Source organism: Petromyzon marinus, chromosome 49, assembly GCF_048934315.1.
Source record: "Petromyzon marinus isolate PM22_M1 ecotype Great Lakes invasive population chromosome 49, UKy_Petmar_22M1.pri1.0, whole genome shotgun sequence".
NCBI lineage: Eukaryota > Metazoa > Chordata > Hyperoartia > Petromyzontiformes > Petromyzontidae > Petromyzon > Petromyzon marinus.
The window spans coordinates 10,074,408-10,089,599 of NC_133715.1; the positions used below are offsets into that span (position 1 = coordinate 10,074,408).

At 45.7% G+C, this 15,192-nt stretch overlaps 2 protein-coding genes across 3 annotated transcripts in view; both read right to left on the reverse strand.

Moving 5' to 3' along the window:
- The window catches only part of LOC116952963 (uncharacterized), a 55,596-nt gene extending 50,767 nt beyond the window's left edge, over positions 1-4,829 (reverse strand). For both annotated transcript variants that reach the window (XM_076074705.1, XM_032972725.2), the window contains exon 1: positions 4,096-4,829. In XM_076074705.1, the coding sequence (XP_075930820.1) occupies positions 4,096-4,118 (23 nt within the window). In that variant the 5' untranslated portion in view covers positions 4,119-4,829. The remainder of the gene's footprint in view (positions 1-4,095) is intronic.
- Positions 4,830-10,898: 6,069 nt separating this feature from the next.
- Positions 10,899-15,182, reverse strand: SOD2 (superoxide dismutase 2). The gene is made up of 6 exons (XM_032972717.2): positions 15,014-15,182; positions 13,697-13,923; positions 13,289-13,405; positions 12,921-13,006; positions 12,676-12,769; positions 10,899-12,140 (listed from the first exon to the last, which is right to left on the reverse strand). Exons 1-6 carry the CDS (start codon positions 15,040-15,042, stop codon positions 11,995-11,997), a joined length of 699 nt encoding a protein of 232 aa, XP_032828608.1. The 5' UTR covers positions 15,043-15,182; the 3' UTR covers positions 10,899-11,994.
- Between the last annotated feature and the right edge of the window lie 10 nt (positions 15,183-15,192).

Genomic DNA, 15,192 nt, shown 5'->3' on the forward strand with positions numbered 1-15,192 from the left:
AGAAAAACGCATGTCAAAAATGTTATAAATTGATTTGCATTTTAATGAGGGAAATACGTATTTGACTCCCTCTCAATCAGAAAGATTTATGGCTCCCAGGTATCTTTTATGCAGGTTACGAGCTGAGATTAGGAGCACACTCTTAAAGGGAGTGCTCCTAATCTCAGCTTGTTACCTATATAAAAGACACCTGTCCACAGAAGCAATCAATCAGATTCCAAACTCTCCACCATGGCCAAGACCAAAGAGCTCTCCAAGGATGTCAGGGACAAGATTGTAGACCTACACAAGGCTGGAATGGGCTACAAGACCATTGCCAGGCAGCTTGGTGAGAAGGTGAAAGTGTTGTGGTCAGATGAGACCAAAATGGAGCTCTTTGGCATCAACTCAACTCGCCGTGTTTGGAGGAGGAATGCTGCCTATGACCCCAAGAACACCATCCCCACCGTCAAACATGGAGATGGAAACATTATGCTTTGGGGGTGTTTTTCTGCTAAGGGGACAGGAAAACTTCACCGCATCAAAGGGACGATGGACGGGGCCATGTACCGTCAAATCTTGGGTGAGAACCTCCTTCCCTCAGCCAGGGCATTGAAAATTGGTCGTGGATGGGTATTCCAACATGACAATGACCCAAAACACACGGCCAAGGCAACAAAGGAGTGGCTCAAGAAGAAGCACATTAAGGTCCTGGAGTGGCCTAGCCAGTCTCTAGACCTTAATCCCATAGAAAATCTGTGGAGGGAGCTAAAGGTTTGAGTTGCCAAACGTCAGCCTCGAAACCTTAATGACTTGGAGAAGATCTGCAAAGAGGAATAGGACACAATCCCTCCTGAGATGTGTGCAAACCTGGTGGCCAACTCCAAGAAACATCTGACCTCTGTGATTGCCAACAAGGGTTTTGCCACCAAGTACTAAGTCATGTTTTGCAGAGGGGTCAAATACTTATTTCCCTCATTAAAATGCAAATCAATTTATAACATTTTTGACATGCGTTTTTCCGGATTTTTTTGTTGTTATTCTGTCTCTCACTCTTCAAATAAACCTACCATTATAATTATAGACTGATCATTTCTTTGTCAGTGGGCAAACGTACAAAATCAGCAGGGGATCAAATACTTTTTTTCCCTCACTGTAGACATGACAGCATAAATGTACCGTACATGACAACAATGGCATTTTGCCGCACTAATTAATGCTGCTCACAATATAGTCTCAAAAGCGATGATGCCCGGTTGTACATGGTCATCACCCATCCAAGAGCTATCCAGGCTTTAGCCTTCGGAGATCTGACGAGGTCGGATGCATTCCCAATCACCTGATCATATGTGGAATGGGCAAATAATAAAATAACAGAAACTGCAGTTAGACAAATTGTATCCACGCAGATGATTTTCCATACGACAGCTTACTTCGTGCAACACTTAATGACATCAATGCAAAATAAATGTGTCGTTAAACCCGCCACCACCCGACACAGCCAATTGGTAAGGGTTGTCACGTTCACAGAACGTGCCAATTCGTTATTAGTACAGCACACCGGTGTGTTGGAGATCAAATCCACATTTACCATCCGAGTACGACGTTTCGCCAGTATTTAGAACTCGCACCAACAGGCGGACAGCCAGATTATATAATTATCAGCGAGTTAACATTACAGTTCATCGTATACAGCGTGTTTATAAATACAGCGGTGCCCATCCGCCATCGCCACCAGCAACCATGATCAATCCACTGCTGGATAAAGGCCTCCCCCATGCGATCGACACATCTTTAAATACATTTCTGCAATGTAACGATCCACCCACCCAACACGTGCGCACGATGGACGTCGAACTTCACCGCACGTAGCCAACCGTGCTGACCGGAGGACCAACACACTCGGCACAGGACCACAAAAACTAAACTCCGCGCACATGATCCCGATTTCACCGCTCCATCTCCCGGCTGGTGACCCCCCTGCCTCTCGGACGCGTTTCGCGATCTCGGGACGCGATCGTGCGTCTCGTTCCCGCAGCCGATCCCATCGCTTCATCTCCGCGATGGTTGGGTCCTCTCTCCAGGCGCGCGTGTGCTCGTGCCGAATACGCATGGAGGCCGAACACGCGAAAGCCCACGGATAATATATACACACACACATAGCCCGTGGTTTTCAGGTCTATTTGTTTGTGATGGGACTTTGTAGGATGAACTTTGAGATTTATAAGGGGCACGGGGTGAGCAATAATGTCTGACTTGGTCTGTAATAAGGTCGGGGCACTGATAAGGTGTTGACAGGTGTGTCTATACGGTATATATACACGCAGTGCAGTATACACAGTCAACGTGTTTACTGTTTATTCCACTTGTGCCTGTGGTTCCACGTCGTGAGACGTCGCTCTGCATCCTTCACTGCAGGCGCCTTCTCAGTGTCTCACCGTGCGGTTACTCAATGTAGCAACCCTTAAGGGATGGTGATGATGGAGCCAGGTCAACTCTGCCAATGGGGGGGGGGGGGGGTAACAGCCACTCACTCTACCAACCGAGCTGTTTGTATAATTATAATTTAATGTTTGGTGCACACTTGTTGATAAGTACAACGGGCCGCCGGGTTTGTAGCGCAGTGCGCTAACCACTGCCCAACCTTACAATGAACACACTAATGCACACGCATAGACACTCATACAAGGATCCCCCGTATAGCCTTAACACACTGTTGGGGCAAGTGCTGTTAGCGAGCACCTACGCAGGCCAGAATGGCACACACGAGGAGGTGAGTGGCCAGCACCACGCCCGGCCGCCTTTGTCTCCCCAGTGGCGATTTTTTTTTTTTACGTACCGCACCAGGTACTCATTTGAGGCTCATACTCGCAGACACTCACAAAGAACGTATCCTCCCGTGTCGCCTACAAGTTGTACCGGGTTAAGTGGCGTTGTTAGCTTGTGACAGCTCTCCAAGCTCGCCCACTTAATTGGAAACCACTCAAGTTGTCAATCTGGGTAACCCGATCTCATCTGAAATTCGATGATGCAGATGATAACTACGCTACTTGTGTTGATATGTGCTCTATCATTATGTATCTTCTCGAAGCCCATTAACCATCGTTTTTTTTCTACTTTCCCACAAACGGAAAATATTTTTTGTATTTGTCACGGCTCTTGCCAGCGAGGTGTTTGTTGTCGTTATCTGGAAAAGGCATCCCGTGGCTAAGAGCTCACACGGCAAGAACACGCTTGTCGTGATGGCTAGGTAGCATCGTTACTACGCTTCTCTTCCTAGAACGTGCATCACAGTTAGGCTTTGTACGCGCGAGAACTTGGCAGAGGAACACACAAAACAGAATTTATTCAGCCGCATTCGGGAGTGAATGAATATTCACGCGACGATTATATAAACATGCTTCGCGTGACACTTGTGTGTACGTGAAGTTACCACCGTGCAAACTTTTTTGCCTATAAAGCACAAATTTGTTTGGCTCGTTGGCTACGGTCCCACTCCAAACATTTTTTTTCCTAGCGATTTAACGTGGATAATAATATAGGCAACTATAATGCGAGGCGTGGTGGCATTGTTACGCCACATGGCGCTAGAGTCGAGGCTGGCGTTATACTTATACAGCATCAGGTTCCAAGTAACAATCCAGCCGTGGATTGGCAATGGACGCTGTAAAGAAACTCACAACATCTGACCCGATTTAAAGTCATAATACAGTAACCAAGATGCCATTTGGCAGCAATGATTACCCATCATCATTATCACCAGCCGTGGTACATCCACTATGAAGTGGTAGTTGGTAATTCTGCATTTGTACAACATGCCTTTCTGGAATTTTGAATAAGCGTTAATTATGATAAGTTGTGGACATTGTATAAGTGTTGACTTAAAGCTTTCGTGACTGCAGGAATTCATATTCTTGGGTCTTTCGGTAAAGTCACGTAGATAGGTTCGAAAAAAATAACAAAATAAATAAAAACTACGACGTTTCGATCGTAAGCGTCGTAGTTTTGTTATTTTTAGTTATTTTCCTTGAACCTTTCTCCGTGACTTTACCGAAAAACCCAAGAACGTTGTATAAGCGATGCATAATAACAACAATAATAGTGATGAACACTCACCTTGCTTGTAATCTTGTGTCCATGTGTAGATCTGCTTAACGTATGCATATCCAGAGGCACCAGCACCTCCATATGGACATCAACGTCTTTTGTTTACAAAGTATCCACACGTAAACTCTGGGGCATCTCTGTACGAGTATTACTCCTGTACTGTACTATGCTGAAATATCCACACGGATGACAAAACTGTGGTGGAAACGCACACACGGGTACAGTGTTGACCACACCGCACCAAATCGCTTGGGACACGCGCACACACAAAAAAAACGATGACTAACGACGCACAATCACATCCCCGGAGGCACTGTGACACACTTCAACCAAGCACAACGAATCCGGGAAACGTCGCGCGCACAACGCACGACCTCTGCGTTGGCGACTCTTGAACGCCTCCAGCCGAGCGGCACCCCGCCAGGCCGGGTGGAAGCCCCGGCGGCTTTTTTTTTATCTCGCCCCGCACATTGTGCGGTCCAACCCTGCTGCCCACTGCAGATATCGCCACTCTGCTTCGCCTCCTCTCGCTCGCAGACCCTCACGACCATAAAGTCCCCAACCACAGGCGGAGTCGCAACCCCCACCCCTCCCCCAATGGAAGAGAAACGACTGGACGAGTGAAACAACAACAACAACATCATCTTCCCGCCTACCTACTACCTACCCAGCCACCAGCTGCTCATGCTACCAGCTGGCTGTTATGAACGTTATCCACGCCCAGAGGTTTCTACACTTGCGAATTGGCAGGCGTAGTAAGTCCGGGAGGGGGGGGGGGGTCTGCTCGCCACGACGAGAGGGCTTCCTGTAGTTTTGCTAATTCTCCTCTATGTGGCCCATAGACCTACATTGCACATAGAATAATATTGCCCAGAAAGTATTCTTATTTTTGCGTATGACAACATGTTTAGGAGCTAGATACAAATGGTGTGGTCTGCTAGCCACGAGATGGCTTAAGAAGGGAGTTTGTGTAATCTTGAAGGAGCACAGACTACAGTGGGTTTACTAAATGGTCCACAGTTTGGGTTGCATGACCACAATCGCACTGCTGTGGCTGGTATCTTTATTTTTTACATTCATGAAGACGATGTGGCCAGAGATGGCAGGGGCGGTTTATTGCTTCCGACTTAAGAACACTGCTCGCCGAATTGCACTCGAATTGTCGCAGAAATACGTAATGTATGCCCGTACAAATGATGTATTATCCGACGATATGAGGGCCACCAATAATTAATCGAATCATCTGTTTCGCGTAATACTGTTACTATGGTCATCGTTGCTCGTTCCTCTATTTTAATGTTTAGTTTCCTGAAAAAAACATTTAACGTTAATGCAACAACTCAGCACTGAAAATAAAGTTGCACATACATACCTCCGATAGATCCGTTAAATGAATGCCTTGTAAAATATTGTTCTGGAGTAATAAGCAAGGGCATTGTATGGCTTTCATCAGTTTAGTACGTCAATGTATTTGATTATAATTGCATTCGTGCAACTGACAGGATGCCGAGCGTGATAAGAGTTATTGATGTTAATGATTAACAATGCTTACGGGAGGTTTATGTTGAGTGAAATGCAGTTGAATAACGTTTAAAGCAATCCATACTTGGCCTTTCAAGTACAATAACAAAAGCACAAAAGGGCGCAATGAAACTGAGAAAAACAATTCTAAAGTCGTGGGAAAGTGATGCAGTTTTGCGATAATCGTCATATCGTGACATCTGATATCGTATCGTCAAAAACGATATCGTGGTGACCCTCGCAAATCAGTGTTTCCAACGTATAAAACACGATATTTTCGATTAATTCTGGCGAACTTCACTGCAGGAAAAAAATGATGCAGATTTGGGAGAGCGTTTGTATGTGCATTGAGGAGCATGTGCTGGTACACCCCCTCGATAGCCTTAACACGACTGCTGAGTCAAGTGCTGTTTGTGAGCCCCTGTGAAGGCCGAGACGGCACACAACCAGCCGACTTTGACTCCCCAGCGCTCAGGTTTAAACACAGCACTATTTATTTGAGGCTGAGTCTACCGAGGGGAGGGCCAGGACCGGTTCAGATTTTCAGAACCGTAAGTGGGTGGCCCGGGTTTGTCGCGCGCCGCGCTAAACCACTACACGACCACTCCCCGCATGTCTTTGTGTAATATGCGCATTTACAAGCTGACTTTGCATTGGGACATTTGCTTACGACTTTACAAAAGTCCGTCTACTCAATATCCAGCCACCCGTTTGATGTTTCTTTTGCTGACTTTCCACTTGAAGGAGTGTATCAGAGGGCAAGCGCTTCCTCAACCTCTTTCATTCCACGGATCGCTGTCAACCTTTATCTGCGTGGCCACACCGAACCGATACCTCGCTGTGGGTGAGTGAGCGGGTGGGATTGCGTTGCGAGAGAGAATTCACGGACCCCTTGCTGATGCTCATCTTATGGACAACAGGGAAATAAATTGGCGCGCTGCCAAACATCCGTGACGATAATTTGTCCAACTGTGTAACCGTGTTCGTGTCTGAGTGTCTCCATGTGTCTCTGTACCCCTGTGTCTGCGTGTAAGTGTATTCGTCTCCGTGTGTGTCTCCGTGTCCGTGAGTACGTCTGTGTGTATTCGTGTCTGTCTCTCTATGTCACTGTGTATGTGTGTCTCTGTGTTTGTCTGCGTGTGTGTCTTTGCATGCCTCTGTGTGTGGGGAGTGATAGTGGAGCTGTTAGCGTATTGTGATACGAACCCGGCGACCCGAGTTCGATTCCCGTCAACACCGCTGACGATTATCTGAACCGGTTCGGGGCATCCCCTAGGTCGACTCAACCTCAAATCAGTGCTTTGTGCGGTGTTTAAACATCGCCACTGGGGAGACAAAGGCGACCGGGCGTGGTGCTGGCCCACCCACCCCCTCGTGCGCCGTGCCGGCCTTCAGAGTTGCTCGCCAACAGCACTTGCCCCAACAGTCTGTTAAGACTATAGGGTGGATCTTTGTCTTTTTGTTGTCTGTGTCTCTCTCTGTGCCTCTGCACGTCTCTCCGTTTGTTTGCCCAATCGCCGCTTGCCCGACCGAATAAGTTGTGAGGGCCGGGGGCTGACGGTTAGTGCGATGTGGAGAGGTTTCAGCTTAGTTTAACACCACGTAGGCTTTCACGACCAATATCAGCCGAATAATCTAACCGTGTGATGTTGATTCCAAGGCCGTAGCCATGGAGTCAACATTGGGGGGACCAAATCTTCCAGGGTGTCTGGGGGTCCCAACCCAGAAAAATATCAAAATTTGCAAACTAATTTCCTGCCTAAAATATTAAAAAATGAACTAACACATGGGATGGACTTTTTTACAATAATGTCTAATAGTGTATTGTATTATATTGCTCTGTTTTTACTTTTTTTTACCATTTCTTGTCTCATTGTATGTAATGGCAGAGATTATGGATTAATAAAGTGCAACAATAACCACAATCATATTGATTTATATGAAGACAAGTCCAGATCTTGTGGCCAAGGTTAAGAAAATTGTTGTTTTTATTTACATAGCATAGCAAACATTTTTTATAGCAATATATTGGGGGGGGGGGGGACATTTGGAGCATATTTGGGGATGTGTCCCCCCCAATATATTATAATTACGGCTTTGGTTGATTCTAAATGTGGAGGGAAAAACCGAAAAACCCGGAGAAAAATCCACGCTAATCACGGGGAGAGAGACGCGCAAACTCCAAATACACAGCAGGCATCAGGGCTGGGATCAAAACCACGACCTCCTGTACACCAGGCGATGTAGTCAATATCTAGCGGTGTACCACAGTGGCAAGATGGTTAAGAGGACTCCCAATGGCCATGTCAGAGCCTCAGGTCAGCACGACTGAGAACCTGGGTTTTCAACCGGTGATGCAACCTCAAAAGAAACCAAGGCATAGAATGTAACTACTGGAGCTTAGGTCTCCCAGGTAAAAATATAAACAGGCGACTGGTGTACAAACCTCTTTTGTTAATCAAATGATGGATGATAAGGGTTGTTTGTCCATACTTCACTACCCTGGTCAGTGTAAGTCGGTGAAGGCGGAGATCACAGACATGTAAGTAAAGAAGTAGGGTACAATCATGGATTTTGTCGCACGGCCATCTGCGACTGACCCCATCCAAACTCTAACCAGACTCAGTCCTTCTTAGCTCTCGAGATTTGACAAGACGGGGTACATTTCTGCTGATTTGGTCATCAGAAATTCATTAATCAAGCCATGAAGTTAGCTTCCAATTGAACGCCACATTTCCCTGGCTCTGATCGCTTATTTCACAAAATGCATCGAAATTAAGCCCTTTATTTATCCAGCATTGGGCTAAGCAAACTCATCGACTTCATAGCGTGTGTTCAGCCTTAAGGCTTTGATAGAAGGATCAATGAAAGATGAATCCTTAAAAACTGGAATATCATGCATCGAGTTTAGGACTCGGCACACGCTTGAACGCAGTGGCCATAAAACGAAAGACGACTCAACCATCGTTTTAAATAACCGAGTTTAACAATGCTGCCATCTACAGCTCAGTGTGGCAATAGGTAATGCCCTAACTTGGAACACAACATTCATTTGGTGACGCCGCGTTGGCAAGGTTGGCTGCGTACGGTGCGAAAGAAGTTCAACATACATAATACATACAGTGGTGCACAAGGATAAATAACAAAGCAACTCAGCACCACACTAACACTGAACTACTAAAAGGAATAATATATAATAGGCGAGGACATGGACATTTACCGTTGTCTGAAATCTCGTGTTTTTTTTTTGGGGCGGACGTGTTATTGATGAATGTGTTAATTTATTTACAGTATTTGCTGTGATACGGAAGTGCACCGAGGAATACGATAGGAATGAGCTATTTACGTATTAAATAATTACTGTTCACTTATACTTTGAGGGGTGCAGGATTGCGTGCCCCCCACGCCAACAATAACTCAGCGTGGTCGAGGTGTTTTGACTGCTTTAGTCGGGTAGACTAAGAATGCCAAAATTAAATCCAGAGACGTATGTCTTGGCTAAACAAAAAAATACTCAAATAAAAATGCTTACTGATATGGACACTGTATACAAGTGTAATGACTTGACACACTTCTCTTGAGATGGCACTTTGTTGAAGACACGTCCACTTGACATCAGGCGGAGACCTCCACTGCAACAGCCCCGAGTCTCCCGCGCACCTCCCTTTTATATACCAACACGAGGCCACACCCCCCTTCTCGAACCTTCTCGCTGACTCTAGACGCTCACTCCATCGGCAGACTCCGTCCCCTTCCGTCGCCTGACCACGCTCCCTTCTCGATCATTGCCGTAACCACCAGTCCCTTCGCACTCACAGCTGATTCCTCTCATTACCGCAAGGTGCATTTGCACTGCAAGCCGACTCCCGTCATTACCTCCCGTGGCCACTAGTCCACTCACACCGCATGCAGGCTCTATTGGCATTACACAAGGAAGCTAATGTCAAACCATTCCGCATGCATTGAAAAGTTTAAGACTGCAGGTTATACCTCGCCACCAGACACGAGCGTGCCACGTTTGACCACTCCGAAAATTCGTCTCCGGCCAAATGTTTCACAAAGTGTCCATAGGTTTAGCGCGATGCGATTGAGCCAAGATTGAATTTCTCCTGACCCGGTTGCTCACTTTATACACGACACCCACATTACCACTTTTACCATTCCGATCTTAATGCCAACACGCACCATCAATGGTTTATCAAGAGTACTGAGCGTTGTCTTTGGCATCAACGTTGATGATTGACAACAGCAGCAGTGTGTTCATGTCCGTCTGGAGGGTACGTGTTGTGCAAACCTTCTGCGGTGAACCGAGTGACACAGCGATGATGAGCAGTCAGGGCGTTGTGCAAACCTTTATCAATCTTGCATTCCACAAGTCGGTGTGCGTGCGTGGGTTGATAGTTGGGCAACTTAAAAAAATGCATTCACATTTAAAATTATAGCACTCTCGATAACACTGCAATCGTATTTCAATTAAGTGTAGTAGCATGTGTTAAGAGCTTACCCCCGAGCACTGCAGTGAAGCAGATCTAAAGTCTTCTTCTGCGCAGCATCTGTAACTTGATAATACAGACCCCTCTGGTCGAGTGTCCTCATGGGCATTCCGATTTGTCAACCAGCACCATTTATTTAGACCAGTCTGGAAGGCTGACAGGCTGATTGACTGCAGTATATGATTGATTATTTTTGATGTGCACATGGAAGTGAAGGTTATTACCCAGAACAATAAACTGCAGTGCTCTGGTGGTTTTACACATTATATTTTCATGCAGATGGACCATGTGGTGTAGAGGACAATTAACATCGGATAAACCATCAGTGTGTACTTTGCATGTCGGGCTCTGAGCACTAGAGCAAAAAAAACTGATCCATCGTTTACACAATTAAATAAAAGCTGATTAACACGTGCGAAAGGCCAAAAGTATTAAGACTAAATATTTTTTTGTGTCGATACAGAAGGTTGACTTTCAGAGCATATGCTGTATAAAAACCACTCGCACCAAACACGAGTGATGTGAAGCCAGTTATGACTTCCTCCTAATGATGTTGAAATTAGTTATTCCATTCAATGCACTTACCGTAAGCATTTAACAATGGGGTTTCCCTGATACTGCATAAAACGTCGACATTTCCAGCCGCCTTACTACGTTGGTTGAAGACCTCTGCCAAGGATTTTCTTGCCGTTTCCCATCTCACAACAGTGTTTCTGTTCTCAGAACGAACTTACATTTAAACAAGGAATTGTTTGTTTTGATACATTTATATCAAAAGTACACCGTGTGAAAGCAAAATAATTTGCAACGGATTTTATTTTATTGTAAATCAACCCAACAAAACCTCTTTGTGAAAATAAAACACTCCTGTACAAAACAAAACAGCAGACCAACCCCGAATGGCACAATGCAGGGCTAGAGAGGAAATGCTTTAGTTCCCTACCAACATCCAACACTGGCATTTTCATCACAAGTCAAGAATTGACACCCTACCCTTCACAAATTAAGTTTTAAATGCCAACATTGGTGGTTTGCCAATGGCGATTTTATCAACTACAGATGAGAAGGAATATATATTTCAGCGCATTATGCAACAACCTCTTTTACGTGCTAAATACAAATGCTTTTTCAGTTCAGCCAAGTGCTACATTCGTTTACATTAGCATGTTCAGATACTTTATTTCAATGTCCAACAAGTTTTAGAGTGCGCAAACTATGCACACTATTATATATTTTAGTATGAATCACAATTGATAATTTGGATGATGGCACAATGATCTGGCCAAACCAAATGTGTCATTAGGGGATCCTCCTTTGTTTGGATGTGACGGGTGGTGGAGGGTATTAATGACAAATGTGGCCAGCATTGTGGCCCAACCCGAAAATCAATTAGTGACAAGTACACAGCAAGCTTATGCGAGGATATTTCAGAATATCCGCGCAACAAAGTTGTCAGATAAATAATTAATATGCATGCCACTCTATCTGGCTATGACATGTGTTTGCATGTGGCTCAATAGATCTTGTCAGAGTAGCAAAGCAAGAATCTCATTATACATCAAAATTCCAAATCACAATGAGCATAACACATAAGGATACGTGTAATTGATGTTCAATGAAATCAGCAGTCAAAACCCAGATTTTCTGTACTTAAAGAGAACTTTCAGTGAAACAAGCTAAGATGTTCTAAACATGAGCTAATAATATTTGGTTGTAAGCCAAAGAACGGACTGATTAATTATCGAATGCCAAAACGACACCATTTGGAAAGTCCATATCTCAATGTGTGGGCAACCCGAATGCACCACAGATTTTGAGATTAATTCTGGCCTTGCTACCAACCTAATTTGTAGTCGAGGGGTAAGGAAAGGGTGCAGCCAGAGTGGTGCTGTGCTCATTTTTTAGCTGCGGCCAGTCTCTCGGCCACATTTGTCCAGTTGACCACGTTCCAGATGGCCTTGAGGTAGTCGGGCCGCACGTTCTTATACTGCAGGTAGTAGGCATGCTCCCACACATCAATGCCCAGCAGTGGAATTAAACCTGCAAAAGAAATATGATAGGGAGAATAGTTTTCAAAAAGGTTTGCCCTGATTATATTCTTCTTCTGCCCAGTGCAATGTCATGAAACAAAGAAACTGACATTTGGAATCCTTCGAGCAAGCAGTGCAGCACCGTATCAAAGGGCTCCCTTGGAAGATATCGTCAGAGAGCTAATATATTGGTCGCTTGAGTCGGTCTATTAGTCCACACGCGAAGTGCACCTTTTATATTACCTGCATTGAGTGTTCGTCCCATGTGTTCAACCTGAATGTGTTATCCCTGGAGGTAGAATAATCAAAATCTAGTGGAAAAACTAAATTTATGAAGATATTCATTTTGCTTGAATACCAATTTGCAACTTATGATTAAAAGTTAAATGCCAAGACGGAGTGATGAGTTCAGTTTGTGGGCTGGAGACAGATGATTTATTGGATTGTAAGTCCAAGAGATGGAGACGGAATGGGGAGGCACTAATCAATTCACAGTTGACAATGCGCTTCCTGCCAAGCTTCAGCGTGCACATGCACAGCAATACCTGTTGTGGCCTGCAGAGGGTCTTGGTTGGCACACGCAGCGATTCGAAGCCTCCCGGTTTCCTTATCGTAGCCCAGCCAGCCCCATCCAGAGCCCTGCACGAAACAAAGGAAATCAAGCTGCTCCCTAAATACCTACACGTTGAGAGCCACCTACTATGCTCACTTTATGTTATGATGCAAAGATGTTTGAGGGTTTTAGTTTATGGTTTTGCGTAGATGCTCATGCAGCGACTCCCTGGCCCACCTGCACTGCGACAGACACCGCGCTCATCTTTTCCTGAAGTTTCGTGAATGACCCAAAATCCGTCTCAATTGCCTTCTGCAAATCACCTGAAAAAAAAAACAGGTTATTACAAGAGTAGGCTAGCAGGTGTCAGTGTCTCATCATAATTTCAAAATTACCCTGTAAATGACTGACCCTAAATACAGCATGGACCATCTGCACAGAACATTACTTTCAAAATGCTTTGTGGAGATCAACAATGCTGCAATATAGCAGACAAGACTACTTGTCTGCTAAATGTATGACTAAAGCACCAGCTAGTTGTGATGTGGATAAAGGTGATTATTTTCGACGAAGATTATATGAATTAACTGAAACAAGTACCATACCAGTGGGTGCTCCACCACCATTGGGCGAGAGGTTGGTCCAGAAGATGGAGTGGTTAATGTGGCCACCACCATTGAACTTGATGGCAGGCTGGAGTGCAATCTCTGCAGTGACATCACCTGGAGCCAGAGACCCACAAAATGTCTTGTTTTCAGAGCAACCCAACACAACCAACCAATCAAGCATCCCCGTATGCCACAATTAGACAATCGGCAGGTAACATGGGGCGAGGTATGGTGTGGGAAGTCCTAACACTTCTTAGACATATGGCCAGTGTAGAAGAGTGGGTCAAAATTACCTCGAGTGGAGAACCTTCCACCAGCAGTGGAGTGAGCAAGCAATTTACTGTAGTCAATCTTTTAGAGGCAATACGGTTTGCTACAACCGAACGTGCAACAAGCTGCGTATACCTTTAGCCACGGCCTCTGCTAGCTTCTGTTCGGCCACGTTGAGGTTGTTGACGTACGTGGCGTGATGCTTGCTGTGATGCAGCTGCATTATGTTGGCGCTGATGTGGGGCTCCAGCGCCCCGTAGTCATAGGGGAGGTCTGGCAGCGTGTGCAGGGCAGCCCGGCTCTTGTGGGTGGCCACCGGGGCCAGAAGCGCAGGCCTGAGGGCAACCCTAAGGCCCTCTGACCTGCATTCGCAATGAGTGATATTTCAGGGAATGCGCTGGTGGTGGTGCAACGCCACAGCTCAAAGTACTTTACACCACTGCTATCACTCACTATGGTTTTCATAATACGAGAAAATAACCGAATTATGACTAATTAAATGAATAGCTTTAATCTAATTAAAAGGTCTCTCCAATGGGTAACCCTGCTTGGCATGGGCAGGTTGCTGGCAACAACGGTGGCTAAAGGCCACCACCACCACCCCTCTGCAATCCCACTTCAACTTGCAATACCAATCCAAGCATTGCGCCGGCTATCCACTCCTCGCCGATCGCACGCAAACAAGAGCCGCCATTTCATGAAGAGTTCAGGTGACATCCCCATGGCATTTGTACCAGGCCAGGTGCAGCTTTGAGGCCATGTGAAGTGCCGAAGACACCAGGTGGCCTGTCATGAGGCAAATCATTCCCATTTCTGGCAGCGCATTGCGGAGAGCCCGCGCAAGCGGCTAGGACAGGCGAATAATATAAATAATAACCAGTGCACCAACACATACCCTTCACAAACACGTGACACGGACACACACACGGCACTGGGTCAGTAGCGCCACTGCCCACGTACAATGCCGTCGTCAATCCACTGCTGGACTACGTTGGGGCGAGTCGTGGCAGTCAACCATACTTCACCTCGCTGGTCCAATGAAGGCAATCATTGACGTGGGAGCACAGAACGCACAATACAACAACCGATGTTGATGCACTTGCCTATAGTACCACCTGATAACAGCTATACAGGCGCAAAACCTGCTCAGCACCCGAGCGCTGGTATATCCCACGCGATTCGATCTCTTAGGCATCGCCGAGATTACAATGTCATTCTGATTTATAGGTCTAAACGCCATCAAAGCACTTTAAAAATGCACGCAAAGAAGGCACTGTATTTCCTAACGACGATAAATTAAAAACTTAATCGCGCGCAATGTACTCTATAAAGTGTGTACCATTAGTCCCAATAGCGGCCTATAACTATCACCACCACCGCGCGCAGCAAGAAAACAACTTTCTCCTGTAACGACGCCAAAACCGAGCGACTTTGCCAAGCAAAAAGACAAACCTGCACACGGACAGGACCCTCACAAACATGTCCTCGGGATTTACGACGCGCAACCTGTACAAATGTTTAAGTTTTAAGCGAAAATTTACGCTGCTACGCAAACACAAATACGGAGGGTCAAACGCCCTTGAGTTAGACGAGTCCAACGCTGCACGCTGGATGGGGGGGGGTAATTTATT